This window comes from Gossypium raimondii, chromosome 5, assembly GCF_025698545.1.
Source record: "Gossypium raimondii isolate GPD5lz chromosome 5, ASM2569854v1, whole genome shotgun sequence".
NCBI classification, from domain to species: Eukaryota; Viridiplantae; Streptophyta; class Magnoliopsida; order Malvales; family Malvaceae; genus Gossypium; species Gossypium raimondii.
In genome coordinates, this window is record NC_068569.1 from 10,086,748 (window position 1) to 10,114,515 (window position 27,768).

Below are 27,768 nucleotides of genomic sequence, written 5' to 3' on the forward strand. Positions count from 1 at the left end.
AAAATATTCTCACAAAAAAGAGGGTTAAAATATGCTCTAAGTCCCTATATCCTTCGACCACTTGAAATTCAGTTCATTTACTTTTCAAATTTCAAAATTTAAGTCTAATTATTAACATCGTTAATTTTTTTGTTTAACTTGCTAGTATTATCTTGAAATTAAAAAAAACTGACTTGACAACCATGCAAAAAAAAACACAATGATTTCAAATTTAACAACACTTTAACAAAATTAACAATTAAACTTACATTTTAAATTAAAAAAGTAAAACAACTACATTTAAAAAAAGTAAGACACTAAATATCAAATATAGAAAAATACAAAAATTAAGTATATTTTAATATATTAAAATGATAAAATTAGAATTTGTGACTAAATTCTCAATGTAAACGAAAAAAATCACGTGGCTTTGACTTTCTCGCTATATTTTCATAAAGTAGTATTCTTAATTTCTTTCCTTCTCTTTCTCCCTACTCTTTGGAGTTATTTGATATTTTTTATAATTTGGGCTAATTTCTTATTTCACCACATTCATTGTCTGATTAAAATAAAATTAACTATTCAATTTTTTTTGCGTAATGTTTTAGCTATTCAATTTTTGTCTAATGTTACTTTTTTCCTTTTTTTTTTCAATGAAAAGGCAAAAAATGGAAGGAATAAAATAAAATAAGCGGTTCGTGATGAGAGCAAGCATATATATAATCTGAAACATAATAATGACTAATTTGGATGAATCAAACACTGGGAAAAAAAAGTGGTAGACAGAACCGCTTTTCTGCTTCTTAATTGCGCGATTAGGTAAGTGGTATCATCGGTCATAATGTTTTATCCTGCACCTCTTTCTCAACCGGATCATTTGTTCAAATTAGGTTAACTCTCAATTAATTCAACATTAGTCCTAAATTTTTTTTTACACTCTGCCACCAACCCCTAACATTGTTTTTCTTAATTTCTTATGATTTTTGTTAAAAATTTATAACGTTTAGGTTTAAATCAAAATCAATATTTTAGTGCCACCACCACCACAGGATGTCAATGTCTATATAGAAAACATGAAAGATTGTTTCGCATATACAGATGGCCTTAGTTGACTTGGAATTGGATCAGTTGGTGACAAAAAGAAGAAGAAAAAAAGCACATGGAAGTAAATAAGTCAATTAGGGTAATGATAATGGCTCGGAAACTACGTCGTAAAAGTGGGTTTTACTAATTTGAATGGAAGCGAATATACCAAAGAATAAACTTGCCCACTCAATAACCCCCCTCTCAAGTGTCCCCTATGATCTTTCCAGCTTCTTCCTGAGAAACTAGAGTTGGGAGTACTGATTGGGACGCTAGTCAAGCACTACATTAATGTCAAATGATAGCCTTAAAGTTAAAATGCCACCACTAACAAAATCCTTAGCCTTATTTTGACTTGACAAACATATCCTGCCCCTGCATACTGATTTTCGCACTTTTTTGCTTCCTTCAGAACCTGGATTCATCTAGCATTATTGCTTCGCCTTGCAAGGACTGACTTATATACGCCCACGGTATCTCATTGTTAGTGAAAGTTTGTTTTTTTTTTCAGGCACAACGTACGCTGCATGCAATCGAGATGTTTAAGTGCGGTTTTAGAGGTTAGATATGGTCTGAAAGTTTAGAACAAGTTTTATTACGTTCAAATTAGATCAGCTATACATAATCACTTGATTTTAAGTTAAGAGGACTAGTAAATAAAAATGATAATTTCGGAAATTGCCATAAATGGGCATGGAGCAGGTGCAGTTAGCGTGTGGGGATACGTTTGTGTGTACTTATCTGTCATATTTTCGATTCCTTACACTTTAGAGATATGTTTATGATTAAAACAAGTAAATTTGAAAGCGATTCTCAATTCCCACCAAAGATGCTTGTTCAGCCACGTATGTTTTCATCACTTTTCAACCACCTAAATGCAATCGATACATAATCAATGAGGCAATAGGTCTTCTAATTAACAGCATCATGATGCCTTGGTTTCATGCACAGGTGCCCGCTGGGATTGACGGGCCTTTGTTAAATTGACTCCTCAGAAAAGAAAAAAAAAAGTGCATTGTTGATGCTAAACCAGAGCTTTATTAGGAGTGGGGTTATTATTTAATGTGTAATTATCAAACATTAGGCTGTTATACTTTAAAATCTATTGCCAGCTGAGTTTTAGGTATTTGAAACCAAGGGCAGATTCCCCATTTGATTGCTTGATTTAGTCTTGTGTACTGTAGAGTCTACCAGTATTGGATACATTCATATACGAGTATAGGATAAAAAATTAAATGTACATGCGTTCCAAATAACATAATTAATGAATATAGTCGGAACAAAACTATGACTCCATTGTAAATGGGAGTTTAGGGTTCTTGTTTTTGTTTCTCTCTCTTTTGAGTCTAGCTAAGGGGCATGTTCTATGCAAAAGCAAGCATACCACTTCAACTGCTGATCTAAAAGTTGATAAAGAAAGAGGGAAAAAATAATATTTTTTTCTGCAAGAGGATTGAAAATGTAGCATTTGAGCTGTTGAAATAATGGCCCTAGAAACTGGTGTAGAATTGCAATATTAAAAAAAATCTTCAGTCAGATATTCCCAGAACTGGAGCCCCATTTAAGCCCAATCAAATCCTGCCAACGCTGCCACGGAATATTCTCGTTGGTGGCTTTTATCTGAAATGATAGAAAGAAAATAAATGGTGGTAGTGAAAGATATTGTGCTTAATTCTGGTTCATCAATGGTGGGAACCTATATATATTGCTTAACTAAATGCACTGCCTTTTACAATCCATTTATCGGTAGCAATCAAAAGCCTTCTACTTCTCGCCGCATATAGGTGAACAAGGCCATATCCTTTTGTCCTCTCTATTTTGATTGCATATACCTTGTTTAGATTCGAGTGTGAGTGTGTCCTATAAATAAATATATACATATATATCTCACCCATAAATATATTCAGTTTTTAATTTTTTTCCATGTATTTTAAAGTTTCTTAAGAAATATATTCTCCTTGAAATTATATCCGATAAAAAATGGGAATAACGTAGAGTAGAAAATAAAAGAAAATTCTTTTGCCTTGAAATATTAGTGGCTCATGTCAATGATATTATTTTGTGGGAAAACGAATCACTCTGATCGTTCAATAAGGGCGTAAACTTTTGACTGCCAGCGATTCTTGGCCTCTGATATTTCCACTGCTACCACCTCAATACTGGGTCTAACTTTTTCCCCCCACTGCTTTATATATAGTAATATTTTCTGAGTGGAAATGGAAAATATGATGATAAAAGTATAAAACGTATGGAGATTGAGAAATACCATGAGGAAAAATCCCTAACAAAAAAAAAAAAAAAAGTAGTAAAGACTAGCCGGCCAGTGGCACGTGGCCTGCTATTGATCGTGAACTTGGACATTTCAAATTTTCAACCCTATGGGTTCTCCACCATAACTAAAATATACAAGCAATTGACCAGTTGATAAATAATGCAAGAAAATTGAATATACCTTTTTTTTTCTTTTTTATTGGAAGATTTCTTTTTATAAACTAAGAGGGTACTGTCTACTTATTTTAATTAATTACGTGTAAACCTATGATTTTCTGTTTGAGCTACAAAACTGATTCAAATTAAATCAAAATTCTCATATATATTTTTCAATTCAATCCAACTGTGTCCAATTTAATTTTAATTCATATGAAATTTGTAACTAAAATTAATTATGAAAATATAAGTATAAGTATAAATATACATATATATTTATTTTAAGTAATATTCTTAACGTGATATAATAGCAAATTCAAATGTCAATAACTATAATCTCTTTGTTCTGATATATTTATTTTAAAATAATAGTTCTAAAACTGTTTTATAGTTAAGAAGCATCCAACGACATGTATCAAAGATGTTATGCATACCGGAATGCTCTTATAAAATTTAATTTTCAAATGCTGATAAGTTCTCTAAATATTAGATGCAATTCCATTTACTTTAAAGCTGAAAGACAATATATTTTTAAAAATAAAAATATAGAAAATAAAGAACATGCAAAAGTATAATACATTTGCTAATGGTAGGCGTATTTAAATTTGGTTAAATTGGTCAAAAGAAAGGTGCTCTTTTTTAGTTCAAAGAAGAAAAAGTGTTATATTTATAGTATTTTTATTAGCTTGAAAGTATCTTTATCTCAAATGATAGTAATAATGGAAGTGATTTTATGTTAATATTTATCTTCATTCATCGTAAAAGCGAATATAAATGATATCTTCATTTTAAAAATTATAATAAATAGTTTAATTTCAAAAAAGAAAGCAAGATGCTCTATTTTTTATTTTATTTTTCATATAATAAAAGTGCTCTATTTATTTTAATTTCACAGAAGAAAGGTGCTCTAATTTAGTGAGTTTGATCCAGCAATGAAAGCACAAAGCATTATTGCAGCACTGTTTTGAAAATTGTCAATCCATTAATGCTTTTCACAACATATTGGAAGCAATTAGAACTGCTTTTTCATAAATTTTTTAAAAAAAAAGAGCACTTTCACATATATAAATATAAACAAAATAAAGGTTATTAAATATATCAAAATTTTAAAGAGAAATATCATTGCATATTAATTATACTTAAACATAGTATATTATATTCATTAAAGTATTTTAAAGATAATATGTTTTGATAGTATTTTTCTTGAAGACAACTGATGTTTTAATACATGGATTGTCAGAGTTAACATAACTGGTTGTGCATGTAAACTTTTAAATTCCTAAAATGTCTATTATTTTAGTCCAATGTTATTCTTAATATATTTAATTATTGAAAATTTTACAATTTATTTAAAAACTTAACAGCATAAAATAAAATGAGATTGGGTTAAACAAATATAACGTATGTGTATAAAAATTATTAAAGCTTATAAATTTAATTTTTTTTATCTCTACTTTCTTCCCACATGTGTACGCACATATATTATATGAAATATTATTTAATACATGGTTAATAAAAAAATTTTAAGTCTAGGCTGTCTTTTTTATTGGCCATTGCATATAAGTCAACTTTAGCTAGTTTCCAGGCATCAAACAAATGTCAAAATCCCTTCACTCCTCTTTGACCTCGTTACCCTCATTAGGAACTTGTAATAATATCGTTTGTTGACTTCTTTTGACCGCTGTGTTCACATTAATTCCGTGCGATACGTGGAACCAAATTGGCTCCGTTATGATCATCTGCTTCATTTCACTACCTGAGGCTCAGCTTTGTTTTAGACTTTTGCTTTGTAAGTTGAATATATATAAATAAAATAAAGAGAAAATTAGAAATATGAAGAAAAAAGTTACATCATTTTATTTTTATTGGTGATGGATGCGTGGGGATGATGGAAAATTTAGAGAAGAAAATAATTTTCTTTTTATCTAATGGTACAGTTAATATATATATATATATATATATTATTTTGTCATCATCATTTCTAAGTTGAAAGAATGTCGAAATATGATGTTAGTCCATGTATTTTGACAAATTTCAAAATTTAGTCCCTATATTTAAATAAAAAAGTTAAAATTAATTTCTCTTACTTTTTCGATTAAAAATCTCAATCTTATCATTAACATTGTTAGTATTCTTTGTCAAAATTTGTCAATTTAACATGTTGACTAGGTTGTTCTCTTATGACATTGTAGATAATTGACAAAAAGATAATAAACATGTTGACAAATTTTGACAGAAATTACCAATAACGATAATAATTGGACTAAAAATTAAAATTGAAAAATAGAAAGATTAAATTTTAACTTTTAAAGTACATGGACTAAATATCAAATTTTGAATAAGTACAAGGACTAATAACGATAACTTAATTCATCTTTCTCTTTCTGCCTCTTATCTTTTCATTTTGAAAATAATGGTGAAAATAGTTATCTTTCCAATTTCTTTCTTTAGCACTTCTCTCTATTTTTTGACATTAATAAAAACATTTTCTTTCCTCTTTTCCATCGGCCTTCTTCTCTCTCTCTTTCTTTTTTATTTTTTTCATTTTTCTGCTTTACCAAACAATGCCACAAATAAAAACATTTTCTTTTCTCTTTTCCATCCGCTGCCTTTCTTGTTCTCATTTTTCTGTTTTACCAAACAATGCCACAATGTCATGTGTTCTATGGGCAACGTTATCTTCCAAAGCTTTATTTGCAGAACATGAAAGACTACAGGTAACACGATATACGCACAACGAACCCAAAAAAAATATTTATATTTTTTTGTACAGAAAATATCGCAATTTAGAATAAAATGTCAGGGTATAAATATCCTTCACATTCTAAAAGTGATTATTTCAATGCGGAAATCGAAACAAGTATTCGTATTCAATAATTAATACGATTAAATGATGAAATCGGTGGATATGGCTGTCTTGGTTTGATTTTCAATTAGGGTGGACTTTGGTGGAATTAGAGCCTACCAGTTTGAGACAAAAAATAATATAAAAAGATAACCAATTGCTTTCGTTTAATTGAAATGTGCAGATTGTTTAGGTTTCGTATGATGTTTCCTGCTCCATCAAAGCACTATATATAAAGTCAAAAACATACCGCTGCGATAGGTAACCCATTCCTCGGATATGTCCAATTAATTTGTATGCGTTTTATTTTGGCATAATGATATGTTTAGTGTTTAATGTTTATATTTTCTGTTAATTTAGTTTTTATTTTATATTTTTTAGTTAAATTTTTAACGAAAATAATAAATTAAGTAATAATTTTAACATTGTTGGTTTAGCAACTTGCATGGTAATCTATGTGCATGTCATGCTAACATAATATCATTTGTCTTATATTTCATATCAATAAAAATTTAAAAATTATAAAAATCAAAAATCAAAATAAAACAAATTTAAAATTTAAAAATAATAACATGAAGTACACGTGGACTATCATATAGGTTGTCGTGTTTAAAAATTAACATTTAATTAGTATTCTCGTTAAAAAATATTTTAACTCTTTTACAAAATTCAATTAAATTTGACTCTTTTAAAAATTAAAGACCAAATTTAATTAAAAATCAAATCGACAAAAAAATATAAATATTAAAAGTTATGTCTTTTATTTTAGTTGGAGACTTTTGATTTGGTACTGTTTTTGGTGACATGGTTTTGGAAAACATCACCCCTCGTGCCCTGCTTTTGACAATTATTATTAAACAATTATTACCTAGTTAATTCAGATTAAGATGTTCAACAAACATGTGCATAAGTATACAATGGAGGACTTTAAAATATTATACACAATATAATTATACAATACTAGGTTATGGGACAAATATAAATAAAAATAATAAATAAAGTTTTAGTTTAATTATAAAGTGTAAATATTAAAAATTATAAATGTGGCTATATTTTTATATGAAATAATAAAAATAATCTCAAAATAATATTTTATTATTACAATTAACATTCGATTGACTTATAACATCAACTCAATTAAGTGTTTAATATACCGAACAAAATAACATACATAAATCTTAAAACTACTTAATTTAAAAATACAAGAAGAAAATAATATTGCAAATACAACGTACATAAAACCTATAAAAATTATATAAATAATATAAGATATCTTAAACACAATAAAAATCCGACAAAATGATTGAATATGACATAGCTAAACAATTCACGAGGTCTAAATTCAATTATAGGAGATAAACTACTATTAACCATCAATATTGATAACTACACGTTAAATAATAATGTTAAGCTTTTTTTTCTTTGGTTAATTACATATGTACACCCACGTTAATTACAGGTTGAAGAAAAACATTGTGCAAAAATAAGAGCGTTTTGCAATACAAGAAAAATAAATTATTGTAGATTTTAAAAGGTGGCTAACCATTTAAGAAAGAACCAGATGATTTGATATTATAAAATAAAATAAAACGTGAATATTGTGTATTATTTGATTTTTCAAAGGAAGTGGCAAGCCTTTTAATAATAAATATTTTATATAAATTAAATGATCATATCTGAGTATTAAAAATAATAATACTCTTTAAATTGAGTAAGAATAAGCGAAGGCAAGAGTCAATGCTAAAAGAGGTGTTTCCATTAACTGAATTTCTTTTTCTTAAATATCATCCAATTAATAAACTCTCTCCACAAAAAGAAAAGGTGAAATAGTTAACTTTGTAGAGAATAAATGTTTAATCAAAAGTAGAAAAGAGAAGGAAAGAAAATATGTATTCTTTATACATATTTAAAAAAGTGTAACAGAGGCTAGAATCTTTCTCTACTTGGTGCAAAGCCAAAATTAAATAGACGGTCCAGATTAATTTCTCTCCTCCCCTTTGAAAGCAAGCCAGATTTGGGAACTGAGAAATTTCCATTAACCTCGACCCGTTAATTTGGACGTGTTTATCGTATTTTTATTATTTTATGTTAATATAAATAATACAAAAATTGTTAAATATATAAAAAATTTAAACACATAATGAATCTAGGGGCTGACAGGCATCCGCGGATTTTTTTTTATTTCGACTCTTTAAAATTTTTAAAATTTTAAATTAATAAAAATAAAATTATATTTTAACTTCCTAAAATGATAAAATTTTGATTTAATTCTTTAAAATTTATATTTTTACTGTTGTAAAAATTATAATTTAATTTTGACCCCTAAAAAATTTTCTGACTTCGCCCCTGCTCATAATCATCATATTCAAACCAATAATCTTATTTATTAAACGAATTATATAAAATTATCATATAAATATATACATTAACCAAAAATCTTGGACAATTATCCTAGTGAATTGATTTGATTGGACCATATTACAAAATTTCAACCAAGAAGCCAAAAGTTATAATAGTGATAATATTGATGTAACACACCAACTCCATAAAATCCTATTTTTTGGGTCTCTTGATTTTAACCGTTGAGATGTCTTTTAAGCTTCTAAAGAGCTTCCTTATGTTATGACCCTCCTGAATGGATAGCTTTCAGTTTAAGCAGCTGCATTTAGGCGGTAGATGCTCCTTGCCAACTTCGCAAAATTCTAAATAATCAACACTCCGTTTATATACACAAAATTTGTTAAACAAATATTCTTCGCATAATAATTACAAAAAATATATAAAACTATTTTTAATTAATATAAATATTTCTGTGTGTTTATATTTTACATACTCTACAAAATCATTCAATATATCAAATATAAATATGTGTGTTCTACTTTGATTACATGTTTCAGCATGTGATAATGTGATAATAGAAGAAAAAAAAAGAAAAAGGAAGGGATTATAATTGATAGGAAGGCCTGAAGTGTGCATGGGCCGGGTTGGGCTCAACCAAAATTTTAGGCTCATTTGCTAGGCCCGAGTCCAGCTTGAAAAATGGGCTTAAATTTTTTTCCAAACCCGACTTGGATACAAATGTTAAAATCCAAGCCCAACCCGGCTCGCTCATTAATTTTTATATTATTTTTTTATATAATTTTAAAATACTAAAAACATCAAAATAAATATTTCCCAACAAATTGAAAATAAAATTTAAAAAATATGTATACTAATTTTTTTTGTCCTTTAATGAATTCGGGCTGGGTCGGGCCCTGAGCTAAAAATACTTTACCCGATATCTGACCCGTTTATTAAATGGGCCCCATTTTTTGTCCAAGCCCATTTTTTGGGTCTATATTTTTGCCCAAATTCTCTTACATTGGTAACCCAACTTATGAACAAGTCTACTTGCAAATAGATGGGGTGGGAATGAATTGATAATGTCGAAAGTAGTAGCAATTAGAAAGAGTTCAAAATATTCCTTTTGGCAAAGGCAGTTGGAAAGTCATACGTCTTTCTCTAAATTTCCTTTTAGCAAAGCTTTTGAGTTTAAGACACTAGACTAGACTTATATGTAAATTCAGAATAATCTTTTCTATTGTCGGCCTTTCAAACCTAATCAACAAAAATTATAATTTCACAAACAAAGACTCCAAGATTTCATTTTTCGTTAATAGAAAAAACTTAAAACTAAAAAAAAACACTTCATTAATATTGGCAAGTAAAGTACTCCACAAGTATGGTTAGCTAATAATGAACTTAAAACTAAACGTCATGTTATTCGACTAATATCAAAGTTCTGTTTGATATTTGAAAAGAAGAAGAAGACATAAATATTAAATTAAGCTAGCAACCTAATATGTAGCAAAAATACTAGGATTTAAATTTGTAAGTTATAATATGACCCAAAAACTAAATTAAAAAATATGAGTTTAGGTAACAAGTTAAAATTGATAAACTTTTAAGAGTGACCGATTTCTTTTCCAAAAATTTTAAATAACCTTCTCATAAAATCGAACCAAATTTAAATATGAAATTTGATTGATATTTAAGTGGAACCAGGTCTAAACATTTTAATACATTGCCTAAACCTAATTTTAACTTGGTCCATTTTACATGATTTATCTCTAATAAAATCAAGTACTAAAGTTAGGTTTGAGCATATACTAACCTTTATTTCATGCCAGATCACATTCTAATATCCTATCTAAATTTCACTTATCTTATTTGCTATTAGTTATATAAAATTTAAGAGAGATTTGTTTTATAAGGTGAGATTATTATGTATGAGATAATAATTTGTCTTTATTTCAACATGGACCAAATTTGAACAATCACAAAACTTCGTCTTGAAAAAATTTAAAAAGAAAAAATAGTTAAAAATGAGAGCAACTTTAATAGTACTTAAAACAAAAAAAGCTTTTGCACTAAAATCTTGATGATAACCGAGAAAAGAAAAGTTTGTAATGGGGGAGTTAATTCAGGGAAAAAAAATGTATGCCTATCAATTGTTTCAATTTACATACTCTATATTGCTTGTGCTCATTTTCGTTTGTATTTTAGAAACAACAATTCACATGCTAATTAGTCTTCCGTTTCCATCATCACATGGCTTAATATTTTAGCATTTCATTTTTCTTTCCTCCTCTTTTTATTCGTTGGTTAAGTTGTAATCGACTATTTATTTCTTTATTGAGTTGGTGTTGCTCTAAATCAAATCACAATTTAATTTTGAATTTACTAAAAATATTATTATTTTTACAAAAGATAAATATTATTTTAAAGATGTTTTTATTTTTATATAAAATATAAAAAATACATAGAATTCAAACCTAAACTATTATAAATCTTACCCTCAACTTTATCATCTCAATAAAAATATGTTTAATATCTATATCAATTTTTATAAAATTATTAAATAATCATTTTCATTCGCATGTCACATAATCTAATTATGTTATTGTACATTATTGTTTTTTGGTGTGTTAGAGACAGAGACAACTGGCTAATGACCCTCCCAAGATTTAGTGTGATGAATAAGAAGAAAAATATTCTTTGTTTCTTATTTTCTCACACAAAATTTTCCTAGTATTAAGAAAATCCACTTTCTTTTATCTAAAATTTGGCTCTACTAAAGATACTACATTATAAAATCCAAATTTCTGTCAAAATAAAAACAAATAAACGGGAATTGATGAGATATGTTATAATTTCTTAAAAGAAATATAATTTTTAAAATATGGTGCATCAAATTCAGGAAAACATTGGGCAACATCCAAAATCACCCTGTAAGTAAGGTATCGAAACTGCAACAAAAACAAATAAAAAAGTGCTTATTGGGGGCTGTGAAAAATACTACTGTTCAATAATACCCCTGTTATTTAGCGTGCCTGTGTGTTTTTTTTGGGTCATTATCCCATTTAGTTTAGTAAATACATCAAAAATCATAATGCAGTTGAACTTCAGTTTCATTTTGCTTTTAGAACCGCGAATAAAAAAGTTGAAAAGACTAAACTACCCCCATTGAGGCACATACCAACAAACTGCACAATAACTACCCTCCGATAGATACCCTCCCAAGTTTCGTTTCTCTATAAATTCAAAGCCAATGCTCATCTTCGTTCCACCAAAACACCAACACCAAAAACCAATAAAATTTCCTTGTTGAAAAGTTTCATTTTTGTTTTTCTTCTTTCTGGTGAATAAGAAAAAGGGGAAAGTGAAATGGGTTTAAACTCTAACAGGGTTGAAGATTTCTTTAGCCATTCTGCAAATACAACTGTAACAAGTTTGAAGGTTTCCACAGAGATACCAATGCCACCACCAGAGGAAGCAGTAGAGGTACACAATGTTTGCTTGCCACCAAAGAAAACCACTTTCCAGAAGCTAAAGCACCGCCTCTCTGACATATTTTTCCCTGATGATCCTCTCCACGGATTCAAGAACCAAACGTGGTGTAAGAAGCTGGTTCTCGGACTTCAGTCTTTGTTCCCCATATGTCAGTGGGGTCTCCACTACAATCTCAAGCTATTTAGGTCGGATATTATCTCTGGTCTCACCATTGCTAGCCTTGCAATCCCACAGGTAAAATATCACCAACATTAAACCACAAACAGCATCTCTCTCTCTCTCATGCTTGTTCATGGGTTCATTAGTGGACAAGTTTCTGAATATATACCGGTTTCTTTAAGATCATTAGAGTGCTTTTTAGGAAAAGAGAAAACAGAAATGTTTACCACTGAACTTGTTGCTTATGTGAACTTGGTTTTTTTTTTTTTTTAATAATAAAAGAATTTGCTTTTAATCTTATCATATTTTAAATAAAAATTTATGTTTGGTTATTTATCTAAAGATGATTTTTTTCTCTCATTAATCAATCCTCATGTGATTTTATTTTACATGGTAATGATCTTTGGGTGCCAGATATGGTAATTTACTGAGTTACTAGATTAAATCAATTACGTTCCGGATCAAATAATTATTAAATTGTCTTATTTTACAGAATTGCTTCATATTAAGAAAAAACCCTCCATATTCTTTTATGGTAATCTATTTTGTTTTGATGATGCAGGGTATCAGTTACGCAAAGCTTGCAAATTTGCCACCTATCGTTGGATTATGTTAGTATCGGAACCGAAAAGGCTCTATGTCCAAATTGAATGCAATAATAGATAAATGCAAATAAATAACTTCTATTAATATGGATTTCTATCAATTCATGCAGATTCGAGCTTTGTTCCCCCTTTGATTTATTCAGTCCTTGGGAGTTCTAGACATCTTGCTGTTGGTCCAGTGTCTATTGCATCCTTAGTGATGGGCACAATGCTCAGTGGAAGTGTCTCCTCTACTGATGACCCAATTCTCTACCTTCAATTGGCCTTCACTGCTACCTTCTTTGCTGGTGTATTTCAGGCATCTTTGGGTCTCTTAAGGTACTTCTTTTGATGTTCTGAAGTCAAAATGTATGAAGTTTGATATAGTTGAGTGGATGAGTTTTCATGGGTTTTTCTCATTATCCTTGAGGAGTAATTCATGGTTAAATGTATTAAGTTTGATAGCTTAAGATTCCTGCACCGTGGATGCACATCGATCTGTCTTAGTATCCGTTAAACATGGGTGTTCCTGAATCTTAATCATCATTTTTCTAAAACAGCAGAAGAATTCCTGAACATATTGGACTAGCGAGACAAAATTTACTTCATTTATCTATTAGGATTTTAATTGATTCGGGTTTCGATTTACAGGTTAGGCTTTTTGATCGATTTTCTATCGAACGCCACACTTGTGGGATTCATGGCGGGTGCAGCAGTCATTGTGGCATTACAGCAGCTAAAGGGGTTGCTTGGAATAGTTCATTTCACTGGCAAGATGCAATTTGTTCCTGTTATGACCTCTGTTTTTGACCACAAAGATGAGGTAAGTGGGTTCACCAAGGGAAAGCAATGTAAACTTCCCTATATTTATTTGCTTCTTTTTAAAAATGACTAGGTGTTAGCCATTGTGGAAGTGCTCTTCTTGCTTTTTGGCCAAGAATCTGGTGATTGTTTGTCGGAAAGGGGCACTTACAGATGCTTCCGTAATCATTGCTTGGACTATTTTGATGAATGAAAATCTGCCCCTTTCAATTAAACCAATAAACTAACACACTGAAGCAATGACTACAAGGCTTGCGCCTTTTATAATTATAGATATGAGATGCCTTCTATTCATGTTATTTATGCTTTCAAGTAGAAAAGAGGCATATTCTACTTTTGAAAAGTAACAAAATGTTCCCATGTTAATATTGGTTTAATTCATCTGCAGTGGTCCTGGCAAACTATTGTAATGGGGTTTGGCTTCCTGTTGTTTCTGTTGACAACAAGACAAATTGTAAGTATCTCTATTTTTACCACCAAAAAGTTTGTCCACATTCTACCTTCTTTAACTTTTGATGTTTGAAAATTTCGTTGCAGAGCATTAAAAAACCGAAGCTTTTCTGGGTATCAGCAGCTGCCCCATTAACTTCCGTGATTCTCTCAACGATCTTAGTCTTCTGCATTAAATCAAAAGCTCATGGAATCTCATATGTAAGAAGTGATACAATACTTTTGTGTAAAATCTTTTGAAAAATTTCTCCAAATTCTAAGTTGTGTCTTTCCTTTTATATTTTATAGATTGGACACTTGCCAAAGGGTTTGAATCCACCTTCGTTGAACATGCTGTACTTTAATGGCCAATATCTGGCTTTGACTATCAAGACTGGCCTTATCACTGGGATCCTGTCCCTCACTGTAAGCTTTTCCTTAACCAGCACTTTCATTGATGTCTAAATGACTCAGGAAATTGTGTGGATTTGCATGCAACTGCAGCCATGTTCCTGATATCTAATTTCTGTATGATTTTTTCTCTCTAGTATCCCAATGATTTATAATGTTTTGCAGGAAGGGATTGCAGTGGGGAGGACATTTGCTTCTCTACAGAACTACCAAGTTGATGGAAACAAAGAAATGATGGCCATCGGTCTCATGAACATGGCTGGTTCTTGTACTTCATGTTATGTTACAACAGGTGTTGACTCTTTCACATAATACTTCCCATATAAAAACATGGTACTTACAGAATCTAAAACTATTCTCTTTGACATGTCTTGTTCAGGATCCTTTTCTCGGTCTGCGGTAAATTACAATGCTGGAGCACAAACAGCAGTCTCTAACATAGTATTAGCTGCAGCTGTGCTTGTGACTCTGCTGTTCCTGATGCCACTCTTTTACTACACCCCTAATGTCATCTTAGCGGCCATCATTATAACAGCAGTTATAGGGCTTATTGATTACCGGGCAGCATACAAGCTGTGGAAAGTCGATAAATTCGATTTCTTGGCTTGTATGTGTTCCTTCTTTGGGGTTCTTTTCATTTCTGTTCCTTTGGGACTTGCCATTGCAGTAAGCATTTTGAACATCCACCTGTTCTAGTATTATACTGTTAAAAGCATCAACATAGAGTAAGAAGTAATAAGAAAAATTTCGGTTGGTGCCTGAAAATGCAGGTTGGAGTTTCTATATTCAAGATTCTCTTGCATGTCACCAGGCCAAACACTGTGGTATTGGGGAATATTCCAAGAACACAGATATACCAAAGCCTTAACAGATACAAAGAAGCTTCAAGGGTCCCTTCATTTCTCATATTGGCCATTGAATCTCCAATCTACTTTGCAAATTCAACTTATCTACAAGAAAGGTAACTTCATTAATGCCTTCTTTTAATCTTTCCATTGCCAGGTCAATAAACTATCCGGTATGTTTTATCAGTCTAGCAGATTATAATACAGCATCTTATTGAGCAAATGTTTGACTTGACTGACGGAATTTCTTTGTTATAGGATGTTAAGATGGGTTCGAGAGGAGGAAGAACGAATTAATGAAAGCCATGAAAGCACTTTGAAATGTATAATTATTGACATGACTGGTAAGTTATATGAATTATGTGGAAAAATTATATATTCCCAAGAATTTCCTATCTGTATTTTGGCTAACAGTGAAGCAAATTTCTCAGCTGTCTCGGCAATAGATACAAGTGGCATCGACATGTTATGTGAACTAAGAAAGATATTGGAGAAAAGATCACTTCAGGTAAATGATTGTCAAGTGTCACCCAATGAATTACATTACATTGTTGGTTAGCTTAAGGTTTTAACGCTTTGCTGATATGGTTTTCGTTTCTTCCATTTCAGCTTGTATTGGTAAACCCAGTGGGAAGTGTGATGGAGAAAATGCACAAGTCCAAAATCTTAGAGTCCTTCGGAATGACCTCCATGTATCTCACAGTAGGGGAAGCAGTGGGAGACATCGCAGCTTCCTGGAAGCCTCAACCATGAGTCTGTAGAGAAGAAACAAAGCGCTTCACTAACCCTTTTAGACCCTTTGGCTGTCTTGAAAGAGGTTTAGCATAGTCATGACTGTTGTTTTGTTTTGTTCCCTTCATTTTGTGAGAAAACCCCTTAATCGATTAAACATTATGTTTTTGGTTTAATAGAGAAATGAAAGTTAAACCTTGTTGTATTCCATAAAACCAAGTTGTTGCCTCATGGTTTCCCAAAGTTATATCTTCTAGAAATTAAATCAATAAATCTTAAAAGAATGTTGGCAAAAATAAGAAACTTTCGTTGCAAGACATAAAACACGATCAAGATGAAGTTTTGTGGTAATCCTGGAAGCAACTCAGCAACTTAACTCTCTTAATTCACTTGGCTTTAGTTTTAATTGTTCTGTTGAGATTCATGAAACTGTTATGGATGGTGTTATTCATATTTGAGAGTAATCTTATCCAAAATAAAAATAAAAATCACTTCACTTGTGTGACGTACTGTGAGAGACCAGGAGATCAAGTTTAGTCGTACACATGGGTTCACTTCCTTCATCAAAAACAATGACTTTCAAAACAATCAGTTTCATATTTTTCATTATTTATTTGGAGCAAAATAAACTAAATCAACAAAAACAATTAGCTAAGTTTTACCCAATTAAAGCAGAAAGAATCAATGACGCCTCCTTAAGAACATAAGAAAATATTTTATACATAATTGTCATAAATAATTTCTAAAGTGATAAATTTTGGATAATTATTTGGTTTAATTTTTAATTTCTAAGCAGGTATTATTTATCCATAAATTATATTTAAAATTTTTAAAATAAATCAGACATATATTAAAATTTTGAAGTTAAAATATATTATCCATAAAATTTATTTTAAAATATTTAATATGATATCAACCCCATATTTATTGTGGAATCTAATGTTCAACACTGTTAAATGTCAACTATAATGTGATCCATTTAAGTGCTTCTACCTGGTAACCCATAAATTGCTAAAATTAAATATAAAATATTTTAGTAATATGAAAAAATAAAATCATTTTAAAATATAAAAGTAACTTGGATAATATTTTTAATAAAAATGCTTTAAATTCACTTGTTGAAAAATTTAAAACTTAAAAATATTGCTATTTTTATTTATGTAAATATTTATTAAAATAAATAATAAATAATTCTGAATATTTTAAAAATTCATTTCTAAATAAACCATATAAATAAATTCAAATATTATAGATTTTAACGAGTACTTTTTATGTTTTTATTTTAATTTTAGTTAAATATTTAAATGTTTTAAAATACTTTTTTTCAAATTTTATCAAAATTTATTTATAAAAAATATCTATTTAAAAATAATTTATATTAGCATCATCCTAAAATATATAGTTTTTAAGCATCAATAAAATATCGCTACATCATTAGTTTTAAAAGTATATAAATATTATTATACACTCACTCATATAGAATATTATCTCTAATTTAATATAACTTTAATTAAATTATTTAAAAATAATTAAAATTTTGAGGAAAAACAACCATGTAGAATTATATACCGAAAAAAACTAAGAAAAAATTAAATTTAAAAATACTTAAATCAATAATTAAAATTTAAAAACTGATAAAATGAATTGAAAAGAAAAACTAAAACTGAACATTAAAAGTTAAAAAACCTAAAAAATGTTAGCAGGAAATCGAAAATTGAAAACTACTGGCTCTGGAATTTGATTAAAATTAAGAAATAGAATTAGAAAATTAAAAATAGAGAAAAAAAAGAAAAAATTTTGTCTGCATAAGAAGAATTTACAAAAAAAAAAAAAGTTGACATGATTTGGAAGCCTAGAAATAAAATACGATCAAATTAAACAAAATTAAAAATTATTTAAAAATTATAAAAGAAGAAAATATGCTTATTTTGTTTACTAAAATTTTAATTTGTTAAGTAATTTAATTAAAGTTAAATCAATTCAATATGATTGAGTGTATAATAATACTTATATATCTTTAAAAATTAATTATGTGATACTGTTTTATTGGTACTTAAAGATTATATATTTTAAGATGATGTTAATATAATTTACTTCTATTTATTTTAGAGGTATTGATATTAATTTTTCCTATAATAATATCTCAAATAAAAAATATTTAGAAAAACATATCACATTCTCAGTTAATTATAAAATATATATTTTCTTGACTGAAGAGAGAATGAGATCTCAATTTTGAGTTGCGTTAAATGTTGATTTTTTAGATTTATTTCAATTTAAATCTGAATTCAATTATGTAGTATAATAATTAATTTTAATTTATAACTATTCAAATGCATTAATCATTATTGTGATTATATTTATAATTGTACTCATGAGATTAAACTACCATATTAAAACAAATATTAGCTATTGTCTTGCTCGTTCGAAATAAAATAAATAAAAAAAGTCTCTTCAAAAATCGAGAATCTCAATGATGTATTGTCTTTTATTTCTTTTTATTTATTAGCCTATCCATAAGAATACGAATGGAACCTCAATTCCTCTGTTTGAGCTAGAAGAGATTGTACAAATATTCCTTAAATATTCGAAGTTGTAATTAGTTTCTTATCATTCAATGAGTGTCTTGTATTTTATAAAAATTGGGGGCAATGTACGTCGACCAATCCTTCCTAATTCACATATTTGCTGAAAGAATTTCTTTTGTAATTCCTTACATAAGGATTCAGAAAATACTGAATCCCCGCCTACACAAGAAAATTGTTGATAAAACTCCAAAATGACAGTTTCTTTTGACCCAATTTTTTTTCCTTATCGGTAAGGAAATTGCAAATAACTTACACTCTTATTCCAAGTTTCATTTCCTATAAATTCAAAGTTTTATATATATATATAAGTCTTGACTTAAATGGAATGGTGGTTAAAGCAGACACCCGTTTAACATCGATTTGAACCATGTTACCCTAATCTCTTACCCCTAATATCATATTAAAAAATTATATATTAAAGTCATTATTATAAAAAAATTATTTTTATGGTCAATCAATGCCGATCAACCATAAACAACTACATTGTGAAAAAAAAAAAAAGCAAAACATGTAGGGTTGTTTATTGGTTGGGTGTATCACTTTTTTTAACACAATTAATTTTTATCTAAAAAGTATAACCTAGTAATAGTTTAGATAGAAACAAAATTTTAAATATCAAAATGATGAAATATAAATGAAGATAAAACCTTGTGTAATTCTTTTCTGAAGTAAAAGGGAAGGAAAATTGGTTCAAAATTAAACTAAAATGAAGATGTTTTTACCATCTTGGAAGTATAACTGTAATAATTGTAACGATTCAGTTTTTAGTGGTGTCAAAAATTACGATTTCGGATTTCATTTCAGAAATCAAATCCATAAATATTAAATAGAGATATTTATGGAGTTATAATATAGATGAATTAAATTTTGGATAGTCAATTTAACTAAAATTGTAATTAAATAAGGCCTAGGGACTAAATTATCAAGTCCAATCTCTATAGATTTTTAGTTGACAAAAATTTGGGGACTTAAATTACAATTAGTTAAAGGTCTAAAATGATTATTAAACCATTTTTCACGCAATTAGTAGACGGTGATGATTAATTGTTTATGATTAATTTATTAAGTAAAAATAGATTAATTAATGAATAAACTAAGGTTAATTAAAATTAATTAAGGATTAATCTTTGGATATAAAAAATAATTAGTTGGAAGTTGTCATCTTCCTCTCCAAAACCACCAAAACCATTAGGAAGAAAAGAAGAAAGCCCATTTTGAAGCTAAACCATTCGATCAAGTAATTTAGGTTATTTTCTTGTAAATTTTATAGATTTGAGGTTATGAGATCTTAATTTAGCTAGCCCATGTATCAATTTGTGCAACTGTTAAAATTTTAGAAAGTTGTCACTGTTGATTTCTTGAAGAAATAGATGTGAAATTGATAGAAATTAAACTTAGATTAAGAAAATAAATTAATTGTAAAACTTAATTGTTACTCTCGTACATTAGGGGACAAATTGAATAAAATGCAAATATGTTATGAAATTTCGATAGGAATAGAAAGTAGAGGGTCCCTAATGAATAAATGTGAGATCGGACTTTAATCTGAAGCTAAGAATTGAAAGTTATGCTTGTCCCGGGTTTAGAGACTAAATTGAATAAATTGTAAAATATATATGAATTGGTAATTGGTTGGAAATTTATTTTGATTATATGTTATATGATTGTACGTAGTTAACGTCAACGTTGTGTGTAACACCCCTAACCCACATCCGTCGCCAGAATAGGGTTTCAGAGCATTACCGAAGCTTATTGATCAAACAGACATAAATTTAAACATTAATATTCAGGTCAAAAACCAATTAAATTCATACATAATGTCCCTTATTTGAGCCATCGGGGCCCAAAATACGTGTTAGAAGCAAATCAGGACTAATTCGAAAACTCAGAGAATTTTTCGAAAAATATTAAAATTTTGCAGGGTTCACACGGCCGTGTGACTCACATGGCCAGAAGACACGCCCGTGTCTCAGGCCGTGTGGACTCAAAATGTACCTTAAACAATAAGTTTACCATTCCCTGCAAGCTTGGACAATAAGCAACTAAAAAATCATTCATTTAACCAATTCAAAACACATTCAAACACCTCCAAATCATATCAAACAAACATTTTAGGTGCCTAACCAATGTACCCTCATAGATACCACAATTATATCATAATTTCATATCATTAAAGCATCATTCAAATCCAATTTATAAACATGCCAAAATTCATCAATTTGACCTATTTCATATATATACTTAGCCAACATTATACTTATAACCTCTTATACATTTCATCCACAAAATAACTAACATTTAGACACCCTAGGTACATGCCGACACAAAAGGATAAACATCACCACGTTTGAGATCGAGATTGTTGTTGGATGCTGAATCAGTGATCAAAATTAAGTACCTAACCTGCGCATGGAAAACAAAATCATACGCTGAGTAAAACTCAGTGGTATTTCTATAATCCGAATATTTAAAGATAAACAATATAATATGTATAATAAAATGTTAAACACAATTGAACATTTAAAACCATACAATACTCAATTTCCATCACTTGCTATGGAAATAGCCTTTCACAATTTAACCCACATTTCATTTATACAATTGCTTTATTCATTCCATACTCAATTCACTATTTCATTTCCATTTCTCATGCCATACCATTTCAATATCAGTTATAGAACTTATTTATTCATTTACCCTTATTAACACGACTCGGACTTGGATGGATACATGGATCCAACCAAAACACACCAGTTTGGCACCCAGTGCCTCATCGGATAATTTGAAGTAATAAATTGATACCCAATGTCTCATCGGCTAAACTGAAGTAAATTGGCACCCAGTGCCTCATCGAATTAATCCGAAGTAGTAAATTGACACCCAGTGTCTCATCGACTCGAAGTCGAAGAAATCCCTGAACTCTTCTAATCCTATGGCATGCCATCTATATCCGACTCAGCCCGATACAGTTAATATGGTTTAATTTCACAATTCAAAAACAATCAATATCCAATATCAAATTTTCATATAATCACAATACATATAAATTTAATTCAATATAAAAATATCTAATACTCACCTCAATCACTTACCATAAACATTTAACCAAAATACAACAATTAATAATTAAATTCGGATTATAGAAAAACAAATTAGAAATTTCGAGTTATTCCTTGTCGACTTTATCTTCCCCTTTTTAGTCGAGGGTTCCGGTACGACGTAAGCTACGGAATAAAAACAATTAAAAATCATCAATACAACACAATTCAATTTCATATTGAATATTTTAAATTTTTACTCAATATTTGTCTAAATTTCTATTTAGTCCTTAAACCAAGACTAACTTTATTTCTTCACAATTAATCTTATATTTTCATACAAATTCTACTTTAAAATAAATTTAACTCCCTAATTTCACTTAAATCCCTAAATTTCAAAATTTTCACAACTTAGTCCCTATTACTCAAAATTTACAATTTATTCTACAATTCAATCCTTTTTTATTTCTAACTTAAAAATCTACCAATTTAATCCCTAATACTAAAATTATTGAACATAGACAACACTTAAAAACTTAATAATTTCTAAAATTTTGACATGGGTCGGGTAGTACTAACACCGGGATTCCAAAAACATAAAAATTACAAGAAAAATGGACTAAATTGACTAACCAATTAAGTTTTGAACAATTTGAAACCCTAGCTTATGTCTTTCTCCTTTTCTTTCCTTTTTCTTTCTTTTTCCTTTTTGTTTCGTTTCTATCTTGTTTCTTTTCTTTTATTTAATCGTTTTATTATTATATAATATATTATTATAATATATATACTAAATATATTTTATTATAATATACATTAAATTTTACATAGATTTTTTTAACTTATGCCGCCTCATTTAAGAAAAATGGCATAATTTCCTCTTTAGTCCCTTTAATTTTTCTTTAATCTATAATTCAACTTTAACCTTATATGCAATATAGTCCTTTTACCTAATTACTCTTAATTTATGCAAATTCACCTAACTAAAACCTAATTAGCCACACAACTAACTTCGTAAATATTTATAATAAATATTTATTATAAATATTTACGAGTCTGATTTACGGTAACGGAGTCTCAGAAATGCACTTTTTGACACCCGTGACTATCGAGTCGTTACCCTATGCCATCGAGAGGGAAAACAAAATTGAGAGTTGTCGACAAGTGACACGGGATCCCAATTTGTATTTCTATAATTTGGGATCAATTTAATTTCTATATATTTACGATGTTTTGCATGATATAACATTGAGGTGAGTTGTCAATGACTATTTGAACTGAATTGCTATGATTGAGATTGAATGTCGAGACATGGACTAAATTGAATGGAATAGAAAAATAATATGATTTAATTTATATGTGTTATTTTATATAAATTTGTGTTGAAATATACTAGATGATGTGATGAAATAATGAATTGATGATAACTTGAGAATAGAAGAATGTGAATTGAGTTATATATATAATAAATTGGAAATTAGTTACCCTACTAGCTATTTGGACAGAGTCAGAAATAATGGCATGCATAGGGTTAGGATATTAATTAGGAACCATTGTTGTCGCGCCATTAGGGATGGTAGAATGTTCAAATGTTAAATGTCATCGTTGTCGGGTCATTCAGGATGGTAGAATATTGGAATAGAAAGTCATTGTTGTCGGGCCATCCGGGATGATAGAATACCGAATAGAGTAAACCATTGTTGCAGGGCCGCTTAGGCTGATAATATATTGTATAGCGCAAACCGCCATAGCTGGGCCAGTCGTGATGGCATAGATAGCAAAAGTCATCGTTGTCTGGCCATCAGAGATGACAAGAGTAGTATAGAAGTTATGGAATGTTGATGAATTGGTATATTATGCTTATATGTGCGTTAAGATAGATAAAGTGTGTAAACTACTATATGAATTGGTTGAAAATGAATCTTGGGGGTTGAACAAATACGAATGAATCGATAGACTCCTAAAAATGATTGAATGGCGGGTTAAACGATATATTGATGTTAAATGAGAATGGAATTGAATGTATTGAAATTGGAAATGGTTTAAAGATAGGTAGTTAATAAGTGACTTGAATTGATTTTGCTATTGTTATGGTATGCTCAAATGCGAATATATTAATAGAATTATTTGACATCATAGAACATGTTTTGAATAGTCATTGATATTATATACCTTATGACAATTTACTAATACATATGTTATTTTATCTTAAATCATGGAATTACCACTAAGTGTTTTCGCTTAGTGTACGGTTTGTTTTTTCCATGCACAAGTATAGTTGATTTCTAAGAGTTCAAGTAGTAGATCGAACATCTAGTATAAGCAATCCCCGACTCAGCAAAATTTGTGTAATTCTGTTTTGTTTTAAGTATGACATGTGTCTGGGTTGAGTCAATTTTTGACATAATATGTGACTTATGAACTTTTGGAGTTGGAATTGGTATTTTGAAAGTGACTATATGTTTGAATTATGCAAAATTTGTGTAATTCTGTTTTGTTTTAAGTATGACATGTGTCTGGGTTTAGTCAATTTTTGACATAATATGTGACTTATGAACTTTTGGAGTTGGAATTGGTATTTTGAAAGTGACTATATGTTTAAATTGTGCAAACTAGGTTGTCATAATATTTTCTTATGTATAAATTGTGGTGTGCTGCTAGTGTATATGGTAATGTATGTATATATGCATGTATACTTATGTCAAATAGTTAAATGGTTATTTTAATGAAGTTGTTTAGGTGTTTGGATGGAAATGGTGAAACAAATAGAATGTATATATGTATGAAAGGTATTATGATTTAAAATTTAACCAATTGGAGGTATATGTTTGGCTAAAAAATGTGTTATGGAATGTATATTGGTTGATTGGTACTTGCAGGTTGATGACCATTTGTTACCATTCAAAAATAGTAAGTCACAGCGACATCAAGCAATTGTTGTCGTGGCGAGATCAGACCACCACATCACAACGCGACGTTGAGTATGGGTTATTGCGACGAGGCCAAGTCAGTATGTTGCGTTGCAATGAGGAACCCCCAAAGTCATGACGTCAACCTGAAACTTTGTGAACATTACAGTTTAGTCCTAATTCGACCTCGAGTTAGCATTAGAGCTCTCGTAAGCTTGTACATGACTTGGAAATGATTATGTATTGTTATATACACTTGTTTTACTTACAATTAAGTGTTTAATATTGTAAATCAAATTGTGATTTGGCCTAAGTTGCTTCAGCAACAAATATGGCACCTTACAGCTTGGACCCATCGGTCGAGTCAGGAAAGGGTGGTTACAACAACTATCAAGGTTACAGAAGAGAAACCAATACCCCACCAGAGGTGGCAATTGAGATATATAATATTTTCTTGCCACCAAAGAAAACCACTTTCCAGAAGCTAAAAAGACCAGCTTTCAAGAATATTTTCTTAATGATCCTCCTTAACGATTCACCATTTCTAGCCTTGCAATCCCACAAGTAAAATTCATCATCATTAAACCACAAATAGTGCCCACTCTCTCACTCACTCATTCCTGGGTTGTTGTCCATTACCACTAATGAATATTATATTAGTGGACAAGTTTCTGAATAAATTCTAATTTCTTCAAGATCATTAGACTTTTAAGGGAAAAAATTGTAAAAGAAAAAAAAAGAAAAATGTATACCACTAAATGTATGGTTTATGTGAACTCGCTATTTTTCTAATATATGATATTTTTTCTTTTTACTTTTTAATAATATATAATTTGCTTTTATTGTTGTCATATTTTAAACAAATAAATTATGCTTAGAACTTATCTAAAAATGGTTTTAGTATCAGAACAAAAAATACTTGTTATGTCACCCCTACTAAAGGGGACACGTGGTAGAACAAAAGGATGCCTAAAGTATACGCCCCACCCATTATAGATTAAGAGGTCTCCAGGAGCTTAACCTCTAGCCTCAACCATTCGATCAGGCGAAAGGTAGCTACCATCCACTCTTCTAGGCCCCAACCTTCTGTTAGGAATGTGATCATTTTGGTCACCAAATCTCATATGGGTTCAATTACTTCGTACCTTCGATCAAAGTGAATGACAAGATATCTCCCATCGTATATATCCTCGTCCCATCGAAGACATCCTTTGTAATAGCCCGTTTTTAGTGAAATCGGAATAGTGGTTTCGGGACCACAAATCCGAGTTAGAAAGAAAATTTATTTTAATATTATTGTATGGTCTGCATTATGATAGGAATGACGTATGAAAATTTCGATAAAAAAATTTTACTGGTTTCATGTTTAATTGTTAGTAAGGACGAAATTGCATGAAATGCAAAAGTTGAATTCTAGTAGCTAGAAGGATCAAATAGCTATGGAATTCAAAATTTGAGATCCTTATATGGAAATTAGACCATTACATGTAGTTAGTAGATAAGCATGCTTAGGCATCAATAAAAAATTAAATAAAAAAGGACTAAATTAGAAAGATGAAATAATAAAAGATATATTTTAATTAAATAGAAAATATCATCATTTTATATCATCTTCCCCAAATTTTTCTATGGAAACCCTAGCTAAGAGAGAGAAATTCAAGCAAGCTTAATTGGGTAAGTAATCATGTCCCGCTTTTAGTAATTTTATATTTCGAGATCGTAATAACCTAATCTAGCTATTTAGGTATTAATTTGCAAAGTTATCAAAGTATTAAAATGTTTCCATGGATGAGTATGCTGAAATTTTGAAATTTATCGTAGAAAATGAAAGGTTGTTTATAGATAAACAACTTTTGTAAAGGAAATTTTATGAAATTGTGATTTAAGGACTAAATTTAAAAGATGTAAAATTCATGGAAAATTTTTATTTTGTGAAATACATGGACTGTTATTGTTATATGAAAATTCGCCACGCTTGTAATAAGGATTAAATTGCATGAATTTCATTTTCCAAGTTTAAGGACGAAATTGAAATTATTCAAAAGTATAGGGGCAAAATTGTACTTTTTTCTAATATGTAAATTGAATTGAATTGGATATGAAATGTGTTAAATTGATGTTAAATTTATTTATATAGATTCGGAAAGATAAAATAAGGAGCTAGATCAAGCAAAAGAAAAAGTGTCGGATTAGTAAATTTCTAGATACGAGCAAGTGTCGAGGTAAGTTCGTGTAACTAAATTGTGTATATTTATATACTTGAATTGAATGTTGTATGTGTGGATTGTATAAATGCCTTATGTATGAAATTGATCACATGTCCGATTATGCCCGATAAATAATGTGTCCTGCATATGTCGTGGGCACACCATAGCTCGGAAGAGCGTCCTGTTATAAGCCCTCTCGAGCTTCCTATTATATACTTCCTGCGAGCATCCCGATCTGTATTGATACTGCATGTGTTGTGGACATACCACAGCTCTTTGTGAGCGTCATGTTATATGATCGGTATTGATTTTGCATATATTGCGAACATACTGCAGCTCTTTATGATCGTCTCGATATAAGGCTCTTAATGAGCTTCCTACTATGGCTGGCTTGAACTTCTTGATATATGGCTATCCAGAGCTTTCTGATAATAGCTCTTTGGAGTTACCTGTTAAGCTCACATGAGCTTTCTGTTTCAAACTCTTCTGAGTTTCCTGTTATAGCCCTGATAAGCTTCCTATTACATGGCTCACATAAGCTTCCTTTATATGGCTCGAGAGAGTGCTTCATGATTATGTACTCTAATGAGTACCCCTGAATATGAATTGACAGATTATAGTTTAGTACACTTCAAGTGTACCACATGTGTGTTCATCGCTATTTCAGAAAAAAATCAACGGGCAAAGTTATGACATGATTAAATTGTATTTGAGATGATTTGTCATGGAAATGTATATGTTATGTGGAAATATGACATGGAAAACATATGTGTATGAAATTTATTACATGATGAGCTCATTCATGTTCTTAGTATTTATGTGAATTACTTGACCAACATGATTAGTAAAGTTGTGTGTTTTAGGTTGTTAGCCAAATTGTT

General features: G+C 29.7%; 1 protein-coding gene across 1 annotated transcript; it reads left to right on the plus strand.

Annotated features, from left to right (window-relative positions):
• Nucleotides 1-11,932: 11,932 nt before the first annotated feature.
• Nucleotides 11,933-16,363, plus strand: LOC105768102 (probable sulfate transporter 3.4). The gene is made up of 13 exons (XM_012587849.2): nt 11,933-12,400; nt 12,888-12,936; nt 13,041-13,248; nt 13,561-13,732; nt 14,120-14,185; nt 14,269-14,382; nt 14,470-14,586; nt 14,737-14,863; nt 14,951-15,237; nt 15,342-15,532; nt 15,675-15,760; nt 15,848-15,924; nt 16,026-16,363. Exons 1-13 carry the CDS (start codon nt 12,041-12,043, stop codon nt 16,167-16,169), a joined length of 1,998 nt encoding a protein of 665 aa, XP_012443303.1. The 5' UTR covers nt 11,933-12,040; the 3' UTR covers nt 16,170-16,363.
• The last annotated feature ends 11,405 nt before the right edge of the window (nt 16,364-27,768 follow it).

Coding starts and splice junctions, on each gene's coding strand:
- LOC105768102 (XM_012587849.2), top strand. CDS start 12,041: ATGGGTTTAAACTCTAACAGGGTTGAAGATTTCTTTAGCCATTCTGCA. Junction 13,249..13,560: donor GCATCTTTGGGTCTCTTAAG/GTACTTCTTTTG, acceptor TTCGATTTACAG/GTTAGGCTTTTTGATCGATT. Junction 15,238..15,341: donor CTTTGGGACTTGCCATTGCA/GTAAGCATTTTG, acceptor CTGAAAATGCAG/GTTGGAGTTTCTATATTCAA.